This window comes from Triticum aestivum, chromosome 6D, assembly GCF_018294505.1.
Source record: "Triticum aestivum cultivar Chinese Spring chromosome 6D, IWGSC CS RefSeq v2.1, whole genome shotgun sequence".
NCBI lineage: Eukaryota > Viridiplantae > Streptophyta > Magnoliopsida > Poales > Poaceae > Triticum > Triticum aestivum.
Genome location: NC_057811.1, coordinates 483,263,811 through 483,286,922, shown reverse-complemented (window position 1 = coordinate 483,286,922; position 23,112 = coordinate 483,263,811). Strand labels below are relative to the sequence as shown.

The following is a 23,112-nucleotide window of genomic DNA, read 5'->3' as shown; positions in this document are numbered from 1 at the left end:
AAATATGTCTATATACATCCGTATGTGGTAGTCCATTTAAAATATCTAAAAAGACAAATATTTAAGAACGGAGGGAGTATATTTTATTTAAAATCACACCCTGGCAGTCATTGACTTTGATAACCGGCAAGGTAGACACTGAGGAACTTGCCTGCTGGCGCCGGCGACCGTCTGGGGGCTAAATATAGGAATATATTGCTTGTTGGATCGATGGATCATGTCACCATCAGCATCGATCTTGATCTGCATCTCGTGTGAAATTACTCATGAAGAGAAGCATATGTCGATTCAGGACAGGTTGTTCTGATTACAAGATCAGTCTCCCTTGATACATGTTGTTGACTTCTTGGTACGAACGAAAGTTTTTTTATTCCTCTTTTTGGCACAAAGAATGTTGAATGCTTGCTCATTTGGGCTACACGTAAGTACAGACAGAATCCCTATAGATGTGAAAACATTTTTTGAAATATGAGTACATTTTTAAAATCTTTGAACATTTTTGAAATCAAGGAAACTTCATTTGAAACCCGTGATCATTTTTAAAATCCAGGGAAGATTTTCTAAAATTCACGAACACTAACTTTTTTCAAATTTGCTAACATTTTTAAGTTCACTAATAATTTTCTAAACTCGTAAATTTTTATTAATTCAGGAATATTTTTAGGCTTTTACATTCTTTTTAAAAATTTGCAAACATTTTTTATTTTTTCAAGAACAATCCCTCTACCTTTTCCAGTTCTCCTTCCTTTCTTTGTTTTTTCCCTTCGTTTTTCTGGATGGCCCATGGCCCAATAAGGCCGACTGGCTACCAGGTCAAAGCGAGTGTCCTGGGACGTGCACATTTGGTGGTCCTTCAACACGTTGCACGTTGAATAGGATCTCCCGCCCCTATGGGTGATTTTACTGCTAGGCGAGTGGGTGAACTAGTTTTTTGCTTCGTGCGTTTGTGAGGGGGCGGCGGCAGCTTGCTAATTCTATGTCGAATAGTTGGTTCATTGCATCCTCCGTCTACACCATCGGACTCATCAAGTGGTGGATTTGCGATATGGAATACCGACATCGTGCTAAGCGGTGGGGAAGAGTAAGAACGGAAAGATTAGGCATAGGAGATCCAAGCCAACATGAGCACATGTTACATCAGTAGATCTACCCCAAGGTTGGGAGGCGACTAGGTTGAGATATTGGAGTCCATTTGGTGGTGAATAACAGTGCAGGGAGTGTGATTTTGAGAGGCAGAGGCATGAGTAAAATGGGTTGTGTGTGCGGGTGTGCATGGTGTATGGGCCTTGGGCCATGCCTATACACACGCCAGCAAAGTAGGGAAGTCAGAGAAAAAGGAGGCCAGTTTTGATGCATATGGTCCGATGGTATATAGGATGAAAACTGACGATACACCCAAACATCAAACAACTAGCGATGGAAACAGCGAACCGGACACCATAAACCAAATAAACCAGGAATATCGGTCAACTCTATGTAATAGTGCTCACCTGTAACCAAAATAGCCCGTGTAAAATAGGAGACTTAACTCACGACCAAGTAACGGTGTGGCGAAGCTCACGTCACCCTCTAGTATGATCCATATTATCTAGAACGCAGTCATAGCATTGTGCCTGCTATTTGATCGGGTTGACTTAGAAGGGCTCCACCAAACTAGCTAGTGCATTGAGTGACAAAATATTTATGACTAATACTGCAAATGATATATATTTTCTATATACATACGTTAGGAGATTTTGTGAGATTTAAGAATGGTGTGTGACACACAATGGGTGGTTATGTTCGCGATCAATCTCCACCAGTGAGCGGTGACCTCACTACTGGAAAACTTATTTTTCAAATACCCCGTGTACTCGGAGAAGGGCAATTTGAACTTGCCAAAGGCATTCTTGAGTGTTGCACCCAGCCTAAGGTGCTCCGCATACACCCTACACGCTATTAAAACGTAATTTCATCGTCGGAGATGGTCTGGTTTATAAGCTGTCTACTTGAAACTTTTGCGAAACGTTCTCGATTTGTTACCACAATGATACGGGGCAAGACACTAGGGCGGTCCGATCTTCACGAACTTGAGGTGGATTTGAGGGGAAACACGAAGAACACGAGAAAAATCACGAGGAAACACAAGAAAAACTAGTACAAATCAACACACAACTTGCAACACAAGATACATACAGATAAATAGTTGATCCAAATCATCCACAAGAGAGAAACTGAACAAGCTAGGGTTATTCCCAAAGTCCTAAGACAACGGGAACTTAAATTCTGTGTCTTTTTAGGGAAAATTGGATGAAAAATTAATGCTTTCCAATAATAGCAACAACCTCAACATCATTAGAGCAAGTATAATAGGTCCAAATCAGTAGGCTATAAGCCATTTTACATCAGCAAAATCCCATGTGGAAGAGAGAGAAGAGAGGAAAGAGAAGGTAGCCGGCGCTTCACTACTCGCAGGGCTGTAGCACACTACAAGAGAGAAAAGGATGGCATGCAACCCTTCAAAGCAGGCGCTGCTTTCTCCCACCTAATCAATACGTTTCTTTTCTTCCCTATGCATGTAAATACTAATTACTATAGCCAGTTGAGCAGGTCATGTATAGCCAGCGTTATTTTCTTGTGAAGGCTATAAGATGACATGGCACAAGTTTAGAGCCCTCTGTCGGCTCTTCTATTAGCCATGCTCTTACACTAGAACATATTTTGTAGGAAGAAGAAAGTGCACGTACAGCAAAGTTAACAACCTCCGACATCGTCGCTCCCGAGGTCCATCAGCACTGTGCCGGTTGCAACCCTCCACACTCCTCCCAGAACCAGTTGTTCTACATTATTTTTTATTTGAGGAGTGTCCTACATCAATTAATTAAATGAGGCATGGCCGAAGGTTGGATGGAAAAGGGGAATCCTTGTGCCTCGGACCTGGCCAGTAGATAGGTTAGGATTTTGGGTTAATTGGATTCATATCACTACTACTTTCACGAGTTGAAAAAATGCCATTACAAAAGCCGAAGTTGAAATATGCCACTGCAACTTTCACATACCTCTACATATGCCATTGTCTTCAATACCTGTCCATACACTGCTTTTTATATATATGCCATGTATACGTTCACATACCTTTATATGCTGGGCCAAATTGATTCGAGCCGCACGCACATGCACAAGTCGGAAGGCGTCTGGAGGGGAGCGGCGACGGCGGCTGGAGGCGTGTGCATGGAGCGGCGACGACGGCTGGAGGCACGCGCGGCGACTGCTGGAGGCACGCGCGGCGACGGCTGGAGGCATGTGCGGCAGCCGGAGGCGGACGCATGCGTCGTCGCGTGAAAAGTGGACTCATCCGTGTCATGCCACAATGACGGCGCCGACGCGCCAGGAAACTCTGTCCACAGCAAGGCCAACTTTTGTGTGCTTGCACGCAAGGTGCTTGTGTTTATTCATTGTCCACTCTCGACTCGTAGAACTAAATCCGCGTGAAGGCATGAGGAGACCGCCGTGAGTCCCGCCTGTTGCTTCCCTCAGTCGGCAGCAGTCATGGAGGTGGGCGCGACGGGCATGCCGCGACTGGAGGGGTGCGTGAGGCGGCTGCTGATTCCCCGGCCAGCCCAGTACAGAAATACACATTGAAATAAATGTTGGAAATATGCCCTAGAGGTAATAATAAAATGGTTATTATTGTATTTTTTTAATGATAATTGTCTATTGTTCATACTATAATTGTATTATCTGAAAACCGTAATACATGTGTGAATACATAGACCACAACATGTCCCTAGTAAGCCTCTAGTTGCCTAGCTCGTTGATCAATAGATGGTTATGGTTTCCTGATCATGGACATTGGATATTATTGATAACGGGATCACAACATTAGGAGAATGTGATGGACAAGACCCAATTCTAAGCATAGCACAAGATCATGTAGTTCGTTTGCTAAGAGCTTTTCTAATGTAAGTATCATTTCCTTAGACCATGAGATTGTGCAACTCCCGGATACCGTAGGAATGCTTTGGGTGTACCAAACGTCACAACGTAACTGGGTGGCTATAAAGGTGCACTACAGGTATCTCCGAAAGTGTCTGTTGGGTTGGCACGAATCGAGACTGGGATTTGTCACTCCGTATGACGGAGAGGTATCTCTGGGCCCACTCGGTAATGCATCATCATAACGAGCTCAATGTGACTAATGAGTTAGCCACGGGATCATACGTTACGGAACGAGTATTGAGACTTGCCGGTAGCGAGATTGAACGAGGTATTGGGATACCGACGATCGAATCTCGGGCAAGTAACATACCGATAGACAAAGGGAATTGAATACGGGATTGATTGAATCCCCGACATCGTGGTTCATCCGATGAGATCATCGTGGAACATGTGGGAGCCAACATGGGTATCCAGATCCCGCTGTTGGTTATTGGCCGGAGAACGTCTTGGTCATGTCTGCATGGTTCCCGAACCCGTAGGGTCTACACACTTAAGGTTCGGTGACGCTAGAGTTGTTATGGGAAATAGTATGTGGCTACCGAAGGTTGTTCGGAGTCCCGGATGAGATCCCGGACGTGACGAGGAACTCCGGAATGGTCCGGAGGTGAAGATCGATATATTGGACGAAGGGTATTGGAGTCCGCAATTGTTCTGGGAGTACCGGGTGACGACCAGCGTGACCGAAACGTGTTTCGGAGGCCCCGACAAGCGTTGGGGGGCCTTATGTGCCAAGGGGAGGGGGCACATCAACCCACTAAGGGGCTGTGCGCCCCTCCCACCCCATCTCACGTAACGTGGAGAGGTGGGGGCGCCTCCCCTAAGGCAGCCACCCCTCCCGGCTTGGGGGGCAAGTTTCCTAGGGGTGGGGGCGCCCAAACCCATCTAGGGTTTCCCCTGTGTCCGCCGTCCCTCCCCTAGGGAACCCTAGGGCGCCTCCTCCACCCCCCTTCCCCCTATATATAGTGAGGGAGAGAGAGGGCAGCCGCACCCCTTCCCTGGCGCAGCCCTCTCCTCCTCCAACTCTTCCTTCTCCTCCGTAGAGCTTGGCGAAGCCCAGCAGGAATACCACAAGCTCCACCACCACGCCGTCGTGCTGTCGGAGTCCTCCCTCAACTTCTCCTCTCCCCTTGCTGGATCAAGAAGGAGGAGACGTCCCCGGGCTGTACGTGTGTTGAACGCGGAGGCGCCGTCCGTTCGGCGCTAGATCGGATCTTCTGCGATTTGAATCGCCGCGAGTACGACTCCATCAACCGCGTTCTTGTAACGCTTCCGCTTAGCGATCTTCAAGGGTATGAAGATGCACTCCCTCTCTCTCGTTGCTAGCATCTCCTAGATTGATCTTGGTGACACATAGGAAAATTTAAATTATGGCTACGTTACCCAACAGTGGCATCATGAGCTAGGTCTATGCGTAGATTCTATGCACGAGTAGAACACAAAGTAGTTGTGGGCGATGATTTGGTCAATTTGCTTGCCGTTACTAGTCTTATCTTGATTCGGCGGCATTGTGGGATGAAGCGGCCCGGACCGACCTTACACGTACGCTTACGTGAGACAGGTTCCACCGACTGACATGCACTTGATGCATAAGGTGGCTAGCGGGTGTCTGTCTCTCCCATTTTAGTTGGATCGGATTCGATGAAAAGGGTCCGTATGAAGGGTAAATATAAATTGGCATATCACCGTTGTGGTTCTGCGTAGGTAAGAAACGTTCTTGCTAGAAACCCATAGCAGCCACGTAAAACATGCAACAACAATTAGAGGACGTCTAACTTGTTTTTGCAGGGTACGCTATGTGATGTGATATGGCCAAAAGGATGTGATGAATTATATATATATGTGATGTATGAGATTGATCATGTTCTTGTAATAGGAATCACGACTTGCATGTCGATGAGTATGACAACCGGCAGGAGCCATAGGAGTTGTCTTAATTTATTGTATGACCTGCGTGTCAATGAAAAATGCCATTTAATTACTTTACTTTATTGCTAACCGTTAGCCATAGTAGTAGAAGTAATAGTTGGCGAGACAACTTTTTGAAGACACGATGATGGAGATCATGGTGTCATGCCGGTGACGATGGTGATCATGCCGCGCCTCGAAGATGAAGATCAAAGGCGCAAGATGATATTGGCCATATCATGTCACTTTATGAATTGCATGTGATGTTTATCATGTTTGCATCCTATTTTCTTAGAACGACGGTAGCATAAATAAGATGATCCCTCACAAAATTTCAAGAAAGTGTTCCCCCTATCTGTGCACCGTTGCGAAGGATCGTTGTTTCGAAGCACCACGTGATGATCGGGTGTGATAGATTCTAACGTTCGCATACAACAGGTGTAAGCCAGATTTACACATGCGAAACACTTAGGTTGACTTGACGAGCCTAGCATGTACACACATGGCCTCGGAACACAAAAGACCGAAAGGTCGAACATGAGTCGTATAGTAGATGCGATCAACATGAAGATGTTCACTGATGATGACTAGTCCGTCTCACGTGATGATCGGACACGACCTAGTTGACTCGGATCATGTATCACTTAGATGACTAGAGGGATGTCTATCTAAGTGGTAGTTCATTAAATAATCAGATGAACTTAGTTATCATGAACATAGTCAAAAAGGTCTTTGCAAATTATGTCGTAGCTTACGCTTTAGTTCTACTGTTTAAGATATGTTCCTAGAGAAAATTTAGTTGAAAGTTGATAGTAGAAATTATGCGGACTGGGTCCGTAAACTGAGGATTATCCTCATTGCCGTGCAGAAGGCTTATGTCCTTAATGCACCGATTGGTGTGCTGAACCTCGAGCGTCATCTGTGGATGTTGCGAAACATCTGACATACACGTTTTAATGACTACGTGATAGTTCAGTGCGTAATGCTAACGGTTTAGAATTGTGGCACCAAAGATGGTTTTGAAACTTCGCATAACATATGAGATGTTCCCAATTTCAGACTAGTGCCCACGTCAACAGGTATGAGACCTCTGGCAAGTTTCTTAAGCCTGCCAACTAAGGGAGAAAAGCTCAATCGTTGAGCATGTGCTTAGATTGTCTGAGTACTACAATCGCTTGAATCGAGTGGGAGTTAATCTTCCAGATGAGATAGTGATGGTTCTCCATAGTCACTGCCACCAAGCTATTAGAGCTTGGTGATGAACTATAACATATCAGGGATAGACATGATGATTGTTGAGCAATTCGCGATGTTTGACACCGCGAAAGTAGAAATCAAGTAGGAGCATCAATTGTTGATGGTTAGTAAAACCACTAGTTTCAAGAAGGGCAAGGGAAAGAAGGGATACTTCATGAAACGGCAAATCAGTTGTTGCTCTAGTGAAGAAACCCAAGGTTGAACCCAAACCCGAGACTAAGTGCTTCTGTAATGAGGAACGGTCACTGAAGCAGAACTACCCTAGATACTTGGTAGATGAGAAGGTTGGCAAGGTCGATAGAAGTATTTTGAATATACGTTATATTATTGTGTACTTTACTAGTACTCCTAGTAGCACCAGGGTAATAAATACCGGTTCAGTTGCTAAGTGTTAGTAACTCGAAATAAAAGGCTACGGAGACTAGCTAAAGGTGAGATGACGATATGTGTTGGAAGTGTTTCCAAGGTTGATGTGATCAAACATCGCACGCTCCCTCTACCATCGGGATTGGTGTTAAACCTAAATAATTGTTATTTGGTGTTTGCGTTGAGCATAGACATGATTGGATTATGTTTATCGCAATATGGTTATTCATTTAAGGAGAATAATGGTTACTCTGTTTATTTGAATAATACCTTCAATGGTCTTGCACCTAAAATGAATGGTTTATTGAATCTCGATCGTAGTGATACACATGTTCATGCCAAAAGATATAAGATAGTAATGATAGTACCACATACTTGTGGCACTGCCATTTGAGTCATATTGGTATAAAACACATGAAGAAGCTCCATGTTGATGGATCTTTGGACTCACTCGTTTTTGAAAAGATTGAGACATGCGAACCATGTCTATTGGTATATATGCATGAAGAAACTCCATACAGATGAATCGTTTGGACTCACTTGATTTTGAATCACTTGAGACATGCAAATCATATGGGCAAGATGACTGAAAGGCCTCGTTTTCAGTAAGATGAAACAAGAAAGCAACTTGTTGAAAGTAATACATTTTGATGTGTGCAGTCCAATGAGTGCTGAGGCACGCAGTGGATATCGTTATGTTCCTACTTCACAGATGATTTGAGTAGATGCTGAGTATATTTACTTGATGAAACACAAGTCTGAATTATTGAAAGGTTCAAGTAATTTCAGAGTGAAGTTGAAGATCGTCGTGACAAGAGGATGAAATGTCTATGATATGATCATAGAGATGAATATCTGTGTTACGAGTTTGGCACACAATTAAGACATTGTGGAAATTGTTTCACAACTAATACCGCCTGGAACACCATAGTGTGATGGTGTGTCCGAACATCATAACTGCACCCTATTGGATATGGTGCATACCATGATGTCTCTTATCGAATTACCACTATCGTTTATAGGCTAGGCATTAGAGACAACCGCATTCACTTTAAATAGGGCACCACGCAATTCCGTTGAGACGACACCGTATGAACTATGGTTTAGAGAAACCTAAGCTGTCATTTCTTAAAAGTTTAGGGCTGCAACGCTTATGTGAAAAAGTTTCAGGCTGATAAGCTCGAACCCAAAGCGGATAAATGCATCTTCATAGGACATCCAAAAACAGTTGGGTATACCTCCTATCTCAGATCCGGAAGCAAAAGGGATTGTTTCTAGAATCGGGTCCTTTCTCGAGGAAAAGTTTCTCTCGAAAGAATTGAGTGGGAGGATGGTGGAGACTTGATGAGGGTGTTGAACCGTCAGTTCAACTAGTGTGTAGCAGGGCACAGGAAGTTGTTCCTGTGGTGCCTACACCAATTGAAGTGGAAGCTTATGATAGTGATCATGAAACTTCGGATCAAGTCACTACCAAACCTCGTAGGTCGACAAGGATGCGTACTACTTCAGAGTGGTACGTAATCCTGTCTTGGAAATCATGTTGCTAGACAACAATGAACCTACGAGCTATGGAGAAGCGATGGTGGGCCCGGATTCCGACGAATGGCTCGAGGCCATAAAATCCGAGAGAGGGTCCATGTATAAAAACAAAGTATAGACTTTGGAAGAACTACTTGATGGTCGTAAGGCTGTTGGGTGCAGATGGATTTTAAAAGGAAGACGGACAATGATGGTAACTGTCACCATTAAGAAAGCTCGACTTGTCGTTAAGATGTTTTCCGACAAGTTCAAGGAGTTGACTACGATGAGACTTTCTCACTCGTAGCGATGCTAAGAGTCTGCTGGAATTATATTAGCAGTTACTGCATTATTTATGAAATCTTGCAGATAGGATGTCAAAACATTGTTTCCCCGACGATTTTCTTGAGGAAAGATTGTATGTGATACAACCAGAAGGTTTTGTCAATCCTGAAAGATGCTAACAAGTATGCAAAGCTCCAGCAATCCTTCTAAGGACTGGAGTAAGCATCTCGGAGTTGGGATGTACGCTTTGATGAGATGATCAAAGATTTTGGGTTTATACAAAGTTTATGAGAAACTTGTATTTCCGAAGAAGTGAGTGGGAGCACTATAGAATTTTTGATGAGTATATGTTGTTAACATATTATTGATCAGAAATGATGTAGAATTTTTGGAAAGCATACAGGGTTATTTGAAAAGTGTTTTTCAATGGAAAACCTGGATTAATCTACTTGAACATTGAGCATCAAGATCTATAAGGATAGATCAAAAACACTTAATAGTACTTTTAAATGAATACATACCGTGACAAGATTTTGAAGGAGTTCAAAATAGATCAACAAAGAAGGAGTTCTTGGCTGTGTTACAAGGTGTGAGTATTGAGTAAGACTCAAGACCTGACCACGGCAGAAGAGAGAGAAAGGACGAAGGTCGTCCCCTCTGCTTTAGACGTAGGCTCTACAGTATGCTATGTTGTGTACCGCACCTGAAGTGTGCCTTGCCATGAGTCAGTCAAGGTACAAGAGTGATCCAGGAATGGATCACATGACAGCGGTCGAACTTATCCTTAGTAACTAGTGGACGAAGGAATTTTCTCGATTATGGAGGTGGTATAAGAGTTCGCCGTAAAGGGTTACGTCGATGCAAACTTTGACACTAATCCGGATGACTCTGAGTAGTAAACCAGATTCGTATAGTAGAGCAGTTATTTGGAATAGCTCCAAGTAGCGTCGTAGCTGCATCTACAAGATGACATAGAGATTTGTAAAGCACACACGGATCTGAAAGGTTCAGACCCGTTGACTAATAACCTCTCTCACAAGCGAGATATGAACAAACCCCATGGGTGTTGGATTCATTACAACCACATAGTGATGTGAACTAGATTATTGACTCTAGTGCAAGTGGGAGACTGTTGGAAATATGCCCTAGACGCAATAATAAAATGGTTATTATTGTATTTCCTTGTTCATGATAATTATCTATTGTTCATGCTATAATTGTATTATATGGAAGCCGTAATACATGTGTGGATACATAGACCACAACATGTCCCTAGTAAGCCTCTAGTTGACTAGCTCGTTGATCAATAGATGGTTATGGTTTCCTGACCATGGACATTGGATGTCAATGATAACGGGATCACATCATTAGGAGAATGATGTGATGGACAAGACCCAATCCTAAGCATAGCACAAGATCGTGTAGTTCGTTTGCTAAGAGCTTTTCTAATGTAAGTATCATTTCCTTAGACCATGAGATTGTGCAACTCCCAGATACCGTAGGAATGCTTTGGGTGTACCAAACGTCACAACGTAACTGGGTGGCTATAAAGGTGCACTACAGGTATCTCCGAAAGTGTCTGTTGGGTTGGCACGAATCGAGACTGGGATTTGTCACTCCGTATGACGGAGAGGTATCTCTGGGCCCACTCGGTAATGCATCATCATAACGAGCTCAATGTGACTAATGAGTTAGCCACGGGATCATACGTTACGGAACGAGTATTGAGACTTGCCGGTAGCGAGATTGAACGAGGTATTGGGATACCGACGATCGAATCTCGGGCAAGTAACATACCGATAGACAAAGGGATTTGAATACGGGATTGATTGAATCCCCGACATCGTGGTTCATCCGATGAGATCATCGTGGAACATGTGGGAGCCAACATGGGTATCCAGATCCCGCTGTTGGTTATTGGCCGGAGAACGTCTTGGTCATGTCTGCATGGTTCCCGAACCCGTAGGGTCTACACACTTAAGGTTCGGTGACGCTAGAGTTGTTATGGGAAATAGTATGTGGTTACCGAAGGTTGTTCGGAGTCCCGGATGAGATCCCGGACGTGACGAGGAACTCCGGAATGGTCCGGAGGTGAAGATCGATATATTGGACGAAGGGTATTGGAGTCCGGAATTGTTCTGGGAGTACCGGGTGACGACCAGCGTGACCGAAACGTGTTTCGGAGGCCCCGACAAGCGTTGGGGGGCCTTATGGGCCAAGGGGAGGGGGCACATCAGCCCACTAAGGGGCTATGCGCCCCTCCCACCCCATCTCACGTAACGTGGAGAGGTGGGGGCGCCTTCCCTAGGGCAGCCACCCCTCCCGGCTTGGGGGGCAAGTTTCCTAGGGGTGGGGGCGCCCAAACGCATCTAGGGTTTCCCCTGTGGCCGCCGCCCCTCCCCTAGGGAACCCTAGGGCGCCTCCTCCACCCCCCTTCCCCCTATATATAGTGAGGGAGAGAGAGGGCAGCCGCACCCCTTCCCTGGCGCAGCCCTCTCCTCCTCCAACTCTTCCTTCTCCTCCGTAGAGCTTGGCGAAGCCCTGCAGGAATACCACAAGCTCCACCACCACGCCGTCGTGGTGTCGGAGTCCTCCCTCAACTTCTCCTCTCCCCTTGCTGGATCAAGAAGGAGGAGACGTCCCCGGGCTGTACGTGTGTTGAATGCGGAGGCGCCGTCCGTTCGGCGCTAGATCGAATCTTCCGCGATTTGAATCGCCGCGAGTACGACTCCATCAACCACGTTCTTGTAACGCTTCCGCTTAGCGATCTTCAAGGGTATGAAGATGCACTCCCTCTCTCGTTGCTAGCATCTCCTAGATTGATCTTGGTGATACGTAGGAAAATTTTAAATTATTGCTACGTTACCCAACAATAAAAGCATTTATTGAACCGATATTCTCTTAAGTAAAGAAAACGGCATGCGTAGAGGTATGTGAAAGTTGCATGTAGTATTTTGTAGGAAGAAGAAAGATTAAGGCTATAAGATGACATGGCACAAGTTTAGAGCTCGCTGTCGGCTCTTCAATTAGCCATGCTCTTACACTAGAACATGTTTTGTAGGAAGAAGAAAGTGCACGTAGAGCAAAGTTAACAACCTCCGACATCGTCGCTCCCGAGGTCCATCAGCACTGTGCCGGTTGCAACCCTCCACGCTCCTTCCCGAACCACATGTTCTACATTATTTTTTATTTGAGGGGTGTATTACATCAATTAATTAAATGAGGCAAGGCCGAAGGTTGGATGGAAAAGGGGAATCCTTGTGCCTCGGACCTGACTAGTAGATAGGTTAGGATTTTGGGTTAATTGGATTCATATCACTGCAACTTTCACGAGTTGAAAATATGCCATTACAAAAGCCGAAGTTAGAAATATGCCACTACAACTTTTTCATACCTCTACATATGCCATTGTCTCCGATACCTGTCCATATACTGCCTTTTATATGTCACGTATACATTCACATACCTTTATACGCTGGGCCAAATTGATTCGAGCCGCACGCACATGCACAAGTCGGGCGACGTCTGGAGGGGAGCGGCTGCTGGAGGGGAGCGGCGACGGCGGCTGGAGGCTGGCGCGGCGGCGGCTGGAGGCGTGTTCATGGAGCGGCGACGACGGCTAGAGGCTGGCGCGGTGACTGCTAGAGGCACACACGGTGACGGCTGGAGGCACGTGCGGCGGCCATAGGCGGATGCATGCGTCGTCGCGTGAAAAGTGGACTCGTCAGTGTCATGCCAGGCGCGCCGGGAAACTCCGTCCACAGCAAGACCAACTTTTGTGCGCTTGCACGCAAGGTGCTTGTGTTTATTCGCTGCCCACTCTCGACTCGTAGAAGTAAATCCGCGTGAAGGCTTGAGGAGACCGCCGTGAGTCCCGCCGGTTGCTTCCCTCAGTCGGCAGCAGCCATGGAGGTGGGCGCGACCGGGCATGCCGCGGCTGGAGGGGTGCGTGATGCGGCTGCTGATTCTCCAGCCAGCCCAGTACAGAAATACACATTGAAATATAAGCATTTATTGAACCCATATTCTCTTAATTAAAGAAAATGGCATATGTAGAGGTATGTGAAAGTTGCAGTGGCATATTTTCAACTTTAGTTTTTGTAATGGCTTTTTTCCCAACTCGTGAAAATTGCAGTGGCATAAATCCAATTAACCCTTTTAGTCCTTGTAAGGGCAGCGCTAGGATGGATGGTGACGCTTCTTCTTCGAGAGTCTTCTGCGCTCCAGTCCTTGTCAAGCTCGTCCGTCGGGATGGATTAGACGAAGCTTCGGGGCAGATTCATGTCAGTTCCTCGAGGCGGTGGTGTTTGTGTCTCTCGTCGTACATACGCGATAACGAGATTCGGTGTCAGGTTCTTCAGATCGATTCAAGGGTTCAATGGCGATGACTACGGCTTCGCGGTGCTGGTACTTAGCGACACAGGCATGAAGGCTTCCCGGTTGTCATTGACAAGGTCAGGGTGGTTCCGATATAGAGCAGGGGTAGCAACGCGTTGACGGCTCGTTCTGACGGCAGCAATGGTCGTTCCGTAGTCCAGGGACCTCGATATAATTTTTATTATGTTTATTATATTGCTTTATACTTATGATGAACTTTTATAATAAATACGAGTCTTTTTCACAAACAAAGTTGGATTGAAACGAAGAAGGAATAAGAGTCCGGTTTAAATTACATTATAAAAATGAACATACCATGACTATATGTCTGCGTACGTGTTGTGAAACAATGTTTAAAAGACCAGGCCATGTACGTTTAATAGGATCAGGAAACCTCCTTGCTGAAGCCAGAGGAGGCTGCCAAATAAACGTGCATGCGATTTCCAAGTCCGATGTAATCCTAGCCGTGTCATCCTCTACTTCCTCGTTCCTTGAGATCGGGCCACCATGAAGTTCAACAGGGTTGCGATGTAAGCCTAGCCGTTTTATCCGCCATCTACTTCGTCGTTCCTTGAGATCGATCGGACCGCCATGAAGTTCGTTCGCCGCCGCCGCCGTGATGTAAGGCCTCGTTACTTGTGTTGTGTTCTTCTCAAATTCTTGCTTGTATCGAGCTATCTTAATAATTACCCTCCCTGGCTGAATCGAATTTTCCAGCTGCCGAAAATCGACAGCCTAATCAAGCTGCCCGACGACGTGCTGCTCAACATCCTCGAGAGGGTGGGCACCCTCGACGCCGTCAGGACCTGCGTCGTCTCCAAGCGAACGCTCAACCTGCCCACCTTGCTCTCGCAGATCGTGATCGTCCCCAGCGCCCGGGATCTACGCTGGAAGAACCGCCAGGTGGTCGACATGACCGAAAAGATCCTCAGCACGAGGTCTCCGCAGATACCCATACGCAATCTCAAGCTCAGGTTCATCATGAGAGGCGACGACCATCTCAGGATCGGCAGGTCCGTCGCCCTCGCCATGGCGACCCAGAAGATCGACGCCGCCGAGTTCGAGATCCTCGCAAAGAGGCAGCACAATGATTACAGCCATGACGACCTCCTCTCCTTCGCCAAGCTGTTCAATGATTTTATCAGCGAGTGCCCGGCCGCATTCGCCGGTCTCACGCGGCTGCATCTGCACAACCTCAGGTTTGGCGAGTCCGACGTACCCACCATTCTTCGCACTTGCACGCGGTTGGAGTCGTTGTGCTTCTTCCAGTGTGACGCAGGGGAGAGATCAATGTTGACTCTACACCATGCTCGACTTGCCGAGCTTGACATTACCTCTGGGAAATTCTTGGTGATAAGGCTTGGACGCCTACCCAACCTTCAACGTATGAGTTATAAAAATTGGCACTATGATGATCATTGCCCCATAGCTCTGGGTTTTGTCCCTAAGCTCTCGAACCTAGATCTCTCTCGTGGATATGCTGTAGACAGGGCCCTCGACCTAAGCAAGACGCTTGTTAAGGCTCCCCCGATAAGCGATCTCCACCTCGATTTTCAAAGTGAAAAGGTACTCACTCAAACTTCTAATTAATTAATTCTCACTTGAGGATGTTTCCAATAATTTATGCACACGTTGTACTCATCCTTAATTTGTTTCTCTCATCTTCCCCAGATTTGGATTCGACCAGAATGCCCAAAAGTGCTCGCTCCTCTGCTGAGCCAACTACGGCTTGTGAATTTGGACAATCTCCCTGAGGAATGTGACATCGCTTGGACGATGTTCTTTCTCGAAGCTGCACCATCCATTGAGGAGCTTTCCATCACAGTATGGGGTCATAAGTGCCAAAGGAAGTCGCAAATAAGTTACTCTAATAGCATGGCTGTGAAGTGGAAGCCATCTACTCCTGATTTTAAGCACATGAATCTGGCCAGGCTAAATATCTACGGATTCCAGTCCAACGACAACTTCATGGGATACGTTAGGCGCGTCGTTCAAGCTGCGGTGAACATCAAGGAGGTATCTTTGCACGACAGGAAGGTGTGCAAGGTCTGCATTGACAAGTTTGTTCGTCTTGGGGTTCGTCCTTGGAGTTGTCTAGGGACCAGTGAGCAGGCGGATTCATTCAGAAACGAGATCACAGAGGTGATCAACGCAAGGGCGAGGGCGAGGGCGGTGACTATGGCGATGGCGATGACGATGGCAATCCGATTGCTTCCGCTCATAAGGTCTGCCGTGATGTAAGTCTCTCATGTTTTTATTATTTTTATCATTTTCCTGTTGATGTATGTCAACATATTGATCTATCGTCGGTGCAAGGTCCGCGCTGACAAGTTACCTCACCGACTCGGGGTTCGTCCTTTGAGTTATCCACAAACCAGCAAGGAGAAGTTCTTGAATGTAGTAGCTATTAGCATCACCATGATCTATCCACTTTGTATCTGGAAGTAGTTCTTGAATGTAGTAGCTATTTGGTGTGTGCTCTATTGGTTTCTCCTGTGCTGAAGCTTGTATCATTCCTAAACTTACTAGCTTGTAACATTCCTAAACTTACTAGGCCGTATGCAGTTTACTTCTTTGGAATCGCTATTTACTACACTCCTTCTATCCCAAAATGTAAGACCATTTTTGACACTATCAATAAGCACGTCAATGCATGTTCGTGTGTTTTCTTGTAAATGTTCTTTTATCATGTGCTCATGCAGTACGTGCTTACATCGAATACAGTGAATATTCACTTATTCGTATGAATAATGTTTTGTTATTTTTTGATATTTTTCTAAACTTAATCTAAGATCCGTATCACCGTTTGTCATGGAGGTACCGAAAACAGCTTAGAGAAACTTTGCTGACAATGACAACATTGCTGGAAGAAGAAAATGCGTGTGTAGTGTCTGGGGCCAGCTCTGGCGCGGTGGTGGATCCCAACTCAGTCCGCACGAACGTCGCCAGCCAGGCGATGACACGGTGCTTCCTCGGGGCACTCGGGCTTGTTGGAGCTCCATGGAGAACGACTCTACAATGCTTTAGATTTGCAACGATCGATGTCTGAACTTTATAGTGACATTGATTGAGGTGAAGAGAGGCAAATTCGGTTAATAATAGGCGTCGGCCTCCCGATCATGCCCACAGATCAGTCGTACGAGAACCCGTCCAGTTCACATAAACATAGCCGTTCAATTGGATCTGGTCCTCATGCTCGTATTCTCTCTTGCCCGTCTCTTACAATAATAACTATGCTCTTCGCGCACTGCTCCCTGCATGGCCCACGTTGGCCCAGTCGTAGCTCTGCCCCGTGCTCTCAAGTACCTAGGCGTCTGACCTTAGTTATACCTTCCAATGATGGTGTATTTGCATCATTATCTTGTTAAATATATTGTTTGGAATTTGTTCGGACTTGATCTTTCGGGTGAACCCACGGTCTTTGGTGGTTGGATTTGGCGATGGCGACCGCGTTTTCACGTCCTTTCTTTTCCGAAGGCGTTACTTTTTGGAGGACCTTTCTGGTAGTTCTTGCGTTTTAAAAATATGATTGGTGTCAATGGTCATAGCTTTATATTGTTGGTGTTTTGATAGCTTTCGTTCAGTCTTTTTATTACTTTCATCGTCTAGGCAACGCTAATAATACTATATTAGGAATTTATTTTTGAGAAAGCGGTTGAATCCCCCGGCCTCTGCATGGATCAACCCAAACATTCAACAAAGATTCAACAAAGCCGGACAAAACAAATACATGGATCAACTGTCGGATATCGGGTTCCGGCAAAACCCTTAAGGTTCGAACACTGGGTGCGCACGAAGATTTCTCCCTACCGAAACACGCCCTCAGCCTCACCGCGATCTCTAAGCTAGCTCGATGAACAACACAAGAGACACAAGATTTATACAGGTTCGGGCCACCGTTGTGGTGTAATACCCTACTCCTGTGTGTGGTGAAGTGGATTGCCTCTTGGGCTGATGATGAACAGTACAAGAGAAGAACAGCCTCGCGAGGAGAGGTGTTCTTGTGGTGGTGTGGTGTGTAGATGAACTTAACTTGTCCCTTCTACTATGGTGGCTAGCCCTATTTATAGAGGCCATGGTCCTCTTCCCAAATATTGAGCGGGAAGGGATCCAACAACCGCCATTTTGAAAGGGGACAGCTAGTACAAGCTATCATGACTAAAGGTGGTCTTTGCCTGTCAAAGGCGCTGGTGGTGACGCCGTCTTGGACTCCACGATGACCTCGGTCCTGCCGTCCTGCTGGTCTTGGTCTTGTTACACCGATATGGAAACCTTTGCTTGACGCCTCGGTACTCCGCGCCTGCGCTTGCCCCCTTAGCACCAAAGGGGAAACGAGGACACTGCGCGCGCTGGCGCCCGCCTGGCCTTGGTCGTCATGGCTTGCGTCACGGGAACCTCGCGAGGTACCCCTTGCCTTGATCTCTCCGCCTCCTCGCGAGCCTGCCTGGTGAGGCCGCTCCTGAGGAGGCCTGGTGTCGTCCGCCCCACGAGGCTTGGCCCCTCGCGAGGGTCTTGAGTGTTGGTTGATGAAGATGGGCCGTACTGGGCCACTGGTGGAGCCACGCCGCGGGCCGCAGGCAGGCAAGTCTGGGGACCCCCGTTCCCAGAACGCCGACAGTAGCCCCCGGGCCCAAGGCGCGCTCGGACTTGGCTTAGCGGCGAAGCCAAAGGGCAAGTGCGGAGCGCCGCGGGCCCCAACGGCTTGCGGCCTTGGTCGACGCGTGGCGACTGATTGGACGTGGGCGTCTCCGCTTCCCCACGCTGCCTCGGCAACTGCCTGACTGACAAAAGGCTGGTGCGGGCAAGGCTTGCCTTCATTGCTCTCCTTCGTCTTGCTCCAGATCCCCTTCCTCGCTCCTTGCTCCCGCAATCTCCAGATCTGCTCCACTCCTTCCCTTTCGGTGAGGGATGGCGCCCCGCAAAGCCAAGGCTGATGCGCTGCCGGCTTGGTATGCGCCGGCCCTGGACGCCCCCAATGTGTCGGAGAAGAATCTCACCGCCACGCGCCTGATGACGGCGGTGGAGGGCAACGAGAAGGGGGAGACCGAACTCCGGGCTGGCTCCGCCGAGCCGGAGGCTAAGGGGAGCACTTTTTACCCCTTCTTCACAAACGCCATCGTCGCAGGCCTGGTTCCTCCCTTCTCCAACTTCTTCTACACCGTCCTCAGCCATTACAGGTTGCAGGCCCTTCATCTCCATCCCAACTCCGTTCTCCTCTTGTCGATTTTCGCCTACTACTGCGAGGCGCATGTTGGGGTGATGCCGTCCGTGGCTCTGCTGCGCCACTTCTTCTCTCTCCGAACCAACGGCGACCACACCTCGGCGTGCGCCAACTTCGTCGCGTACGGCAAGGCCAACGCGATCTCGAAGGCCGGGAAGAGGGACGACAACTTCCGGAGCAAGTGGGTCATGATGGATGCCAAGTGTGTCCACCCCCGGTTGACGCTGCCAACGGAGATGCCCCAGCCTGACGAAGGGTGGTCTCGCGCGAAGCTTGCTGACGATCGAGCGAAATTGGTGCTAGAGAAGATGAACGCCGACTTGAAGCCGGGCAACGCGAAGGCGGCGAAGCTGACGGGGCCGCGCTCCTGAGGGAGTTCCTGACGCAGCGGGTGGCTCCGCTTCAGGCGCACTCGCGCCCCTTATGGATGCTTGGGGACGCAGACGACGAGCTTCGCCTGAATCCGGCGGCCTTGGCCGATGATGAGCTGGCCTCAGCTCTCCGCCTCTTGGTCGGAGACGACCAGGAGTGTCCGACAGGGGCCCCTGCCCCCTTGTTCCTCCGCGAGGACAGGGCACAGGTGGTGGCTGATATGCCCACCTTTGACGGACGTGGCCTGGTGCCGGCGGTGCTCCCTGTGGTCCAGGGGGCGACGGCGCCGGTGGACGTGTCCTCGGGCGACTCCCGCAGAGGAGGAGAGGAAGAAGAAGAAGAAGAGGAGCGCGACTCGGAGGCGACCTTTGAGGGGACGGGGGAGACCTCTCCCCCGCGCAGGGCCGACATCCTCCGCACCTTGCCAGACAACGACGAGGCCGACGCCACGCAGGAGGAGGAGGATCCGCCCGCGATCCCGAAGAAGGGCAGGTCGGCGCTGATCTCCCGAGAGGCCGCTTCTGCCCAGGCGCCGCCTAGAGCCACCTCCAGCCCCTCTGCTGCGCCTTCCCCTACTCCTGGGGCCCTTGCAGCTGCGCCCCGAGCCTTGAGGCTCTCCGGTTTTAAGCTCGGCAAGAGGGTGGTGAACTACGCCGCGGTAGACCAGTAAGTGTCCGTGCTTCATCTTGTTCTTGATTATGCTGCCGGAGCTCGACGTTCTCCATCGATTGGTTAGGCCGCCGCCTGCAGCGAAGAAGAGGAAGGGGACGCGGTGACTCCGTCTGGGGCAGGCTCGTCTGCCGCGGCCGCTCCTTCATCCGTGAGGAGGGGAGGCGACGGCGTTCGCACCTCCCCTGCCTGGTCATCCTCGTGAGGCCTGGAGGTGTGCCTTGGTGGGGGGACCAGCCCCCATGGCCCTGCTGGCTCCGGAGGTGCCGATGCCTGACGCAGCTGCTGAGGTACCCAAGGCTCAGGAGCCCCCAGTCTCCCGAGCCGTGGTTCCACTGCCTCCTCCTCCTCCTGCGCCGCCGGTTCCGGGTTCTTCTGCCTCCTCCGATGTCTTGGACCGCGCCCTTTCCGAGGTGGTCCAGCTGCGAGAAGACCTCCAGGGCACCGACTCCCTGATACGTCTCCAACGTATCTATAATTTTTGATTGTTCCATACTATTATATTACCCGTCTTGGATGTTTATGGGCTTTACTTTACACTTTTATATCATTTTTGGGACTAACCTACTAACCGGAGGCCCAGCCTGAATTGCTGTATTTTTGCCTATTTCAGTGTTTCGAAGAAAAGGAATATCAAACGGAGTCCAAACGGGATGAAACCTTCGGGAGCGATCTTTTCGGAACAAATGCAAACCTGGAGACTTGGAGTGGACGTCAAGCAACAACCGAGGCGGCCACGAGGGTGCCCGGCACGCCCCTTGGGGGTGAGCGCACCCCCACCCTCGTGGGCCCCTCGAGCGTCCACCGACCTACTTCTTCCTCCTATATATACTCCCGTACCCTGAAACCATCAGAACAGACCATGAAAACCTAATTCCATCGCCACAACCTTCTGTATCCGCGAGATCCCATCTTGGAGCCTTCGCCGGCGCTCCACATGAGGGGGAATCGACCACGGAGGGCCTCTACATCATCTCCAAGGCCTCTCCGATGAGTTGTGAGTAGTTTACCACAGACCTTCGGGTCCATAGTTATTAGCTAGATGACTTCTTCTCTCTCTTTGATTCTCAATACAAAGTTCTCCTCGATCTTCTTGGAGATCTATTCGATGTAACTCTTTTTGGCGGTGTGTTTGTCGAGATCCGATGATTTGTGGGTTTATGATCAAGTTTATCTATGAGAAATATTTGAATCTCCTCTGAATTCTTTTATGTGTGATTAAGCTATCTTTGCAAGTCTCTTCCAATTATCAGTTTGGTTTGGCCTACTAGATTGATCTTTCTTGCAATGGGAGAAGTGCTTAACTTTGGTTCAATCTTGCGGTGTCCTTTCCCAGTGACAGCAGGGGCAGCAAGGCACGTATTGTATTGTTGCCATCGAGGATAAAAAGATGGGGTTTATATCATATTGCATGAGTTTATCCCTCTACATCATGTCATCTTTCTTAATGCGTTACTCTGTTCTTATGAACTTAATACTCTAGATGCAGGCAAGAGTCGGTCGATGTGTGGAGTAATAGTAGTAGATGCAGGCAGGAGTCGGTCTACTTGTCACGGACGTGATGCCTATATACATGATCATGCCTAGATAATCTCATAACTATGCGCTTTTCTATCAATTGCTCGACAGTAATTTGTTCACCCACCGTAATACTTATGCTATCTTGAGAGAAGCCACTAGTGAAACCTATGGCCCCCGGGTCTATCTTTTATCATATAAGTTTTCCATCTACTTTTATTTGCATCTTTTACTTTCCAATCAATATCATAAAAATACCAAAAATATTTATTTTATCATATTATCTCTATCAGATCTCACTTTCGCAAGTGGCCGTGAAGGGATTGACAACCCCTTTGTTGCGTTGGTTGCGAGGTTCTTGTTTGTTTGTGTAGGTGTGTGGGACTTTTGAGGAGCCTCCTACTGGATTGATACCTTGGTTCTCAAAAACTGAGGGAAATACTTACGCTACTTTGTTGCATCACCCTTTCCTCTTCAAGGAAAACCAACACAAGCTCAAGACGTAGCACTCCCATCTGGTAGCCGGGCGCCTGGAGCTGGTCTCCGGCTGGCTTCATTCTGACGCCTCTGTCCGAGCAGCGCTGAGGCAGGCCGCGGCAGCTTCTGAGGAGGAGAAGCAGGCCGCCACCCAGGCCGCAACTGCTCGCGAGGCGGCATTGAAGGATGCCGCGGCCGCCCAGGACTGCTGCAAGGTACTGGAGGCCGAGCTGAAGGATCTGCGCGACAAGCAAGCCGAAGAAGCTCGTGGCCGCCGAGTGGAGGAGGAGAAGATGAATGCTCGGGAGGACGCCGTCAGAGACCGCGACACCGAGCTTACGCGGTTGGTGGAGGAGCAGACCACTGAGCGTGGCCGACTGGAAACGCTGGAGCAGAAGTTGAGCGCAGAGAGGGCCGAGCTGGACGCCAAGGCGAAGGTCCTGCCCGAGGACCGCGTGGCCTTCGGCTCCTCGAGGAGAGGTCTCGCGCGGCGCTGAAGATGCTATATGAGAAGGGCTTGGAGAAGCCGCTGGCTACCGACGAGGACGGCCCCGCCCAGCTGCTTCCCTTCTTGGTCGAGGCGCTTGAGGAAGTCGTGAGCGGCGTCGGCCCCATGGCCGAGGTAGAAGCTCGCGTCCTTTCTTCCGCAGCGCTGACGCGTGTCTTCAGCCACCTCCGCCTCCGTGACCCTGACGCCAACCTTGCCGAGCTGCTGGAGCCTGTGGGCGTCGAGCGCTACGCCGCTGCTGCTGAAGCTGTGAAGGGCCAGGCGGAGGCCTTGCTGGGGAAGTTCCGCGCCTTCGCTCCTGCACCCACGGCAGGCGGTGCTGCTGATCTTGCGGCCTCGGGAGGTGGAGCTGGTGAAGGCAATACCACCACGGGGGTGGAGCCCCTCGCGAACGACGGCGTTGTCCAAGGGTGATCTACTTGCGGCTTCTTTCCTGTTTTAACTCCTGCAATGTGCACCATGCCTCGTGGAGGAGTTTAAACTTGCGTCTGGCATTGTGAAGACAATTATGGTTTTTAATATTTGCTTCGGGGTTTGCTTCGAAATTTTGCGGTTTCCTTCCTATTTGCTTTATGTTTTACGTCGGCAGAGCCCTGCCCCGCGCATACCTCAACCGCCGTTGGCCCCGACGGGACCAAGGAGTGAGGGGCTACGTGACAAG

General features: G+C 48.7%; 1 protein-coding gene across 2 annotated transcripts; it reads left to right on the top strand.

Annotated features, from left to right (window-relative positions):
* The first annotated feature begins 14,118 nt into the window (after positions 1-14,118).
* LOC123142176 (uncharacterized) lies at positions 14,119-16,807 on the top strand. 2 transcript variants are annotated; one of them, XM_044561176.1, is made up of 4 exons: positions 14,119-14,307; positions 14,404-15,252; positions 15,358-15,923; positions 16,504-16,807. In XM_044561176.1, the coding sequence occupies exons 1-4, from the start codon at positions 14,278-14,280 to the stop codon at positions 16,733-16,735; spliced, it is 1,677 nt and encodes a 558-aa protein (XP_044417111.1). In that variant the 5' UTR covers positions 14,119-14,277; the 3' UTR covers positions 16,736-16,807. The 2 variants fall into 2 exon arrangements, with proteins under 2 accessions (XP_044417111.1, XP_044417112.1); XM_044561177.1 differs by lacking the exon at positions 16,504-16,807 and adding an exon at positions 16,003-16,146 and having other exon boundaries at positions 14,121-14,307.
* Positions 16,808-23,112: the final 6,305 nt, after the last annotated feature.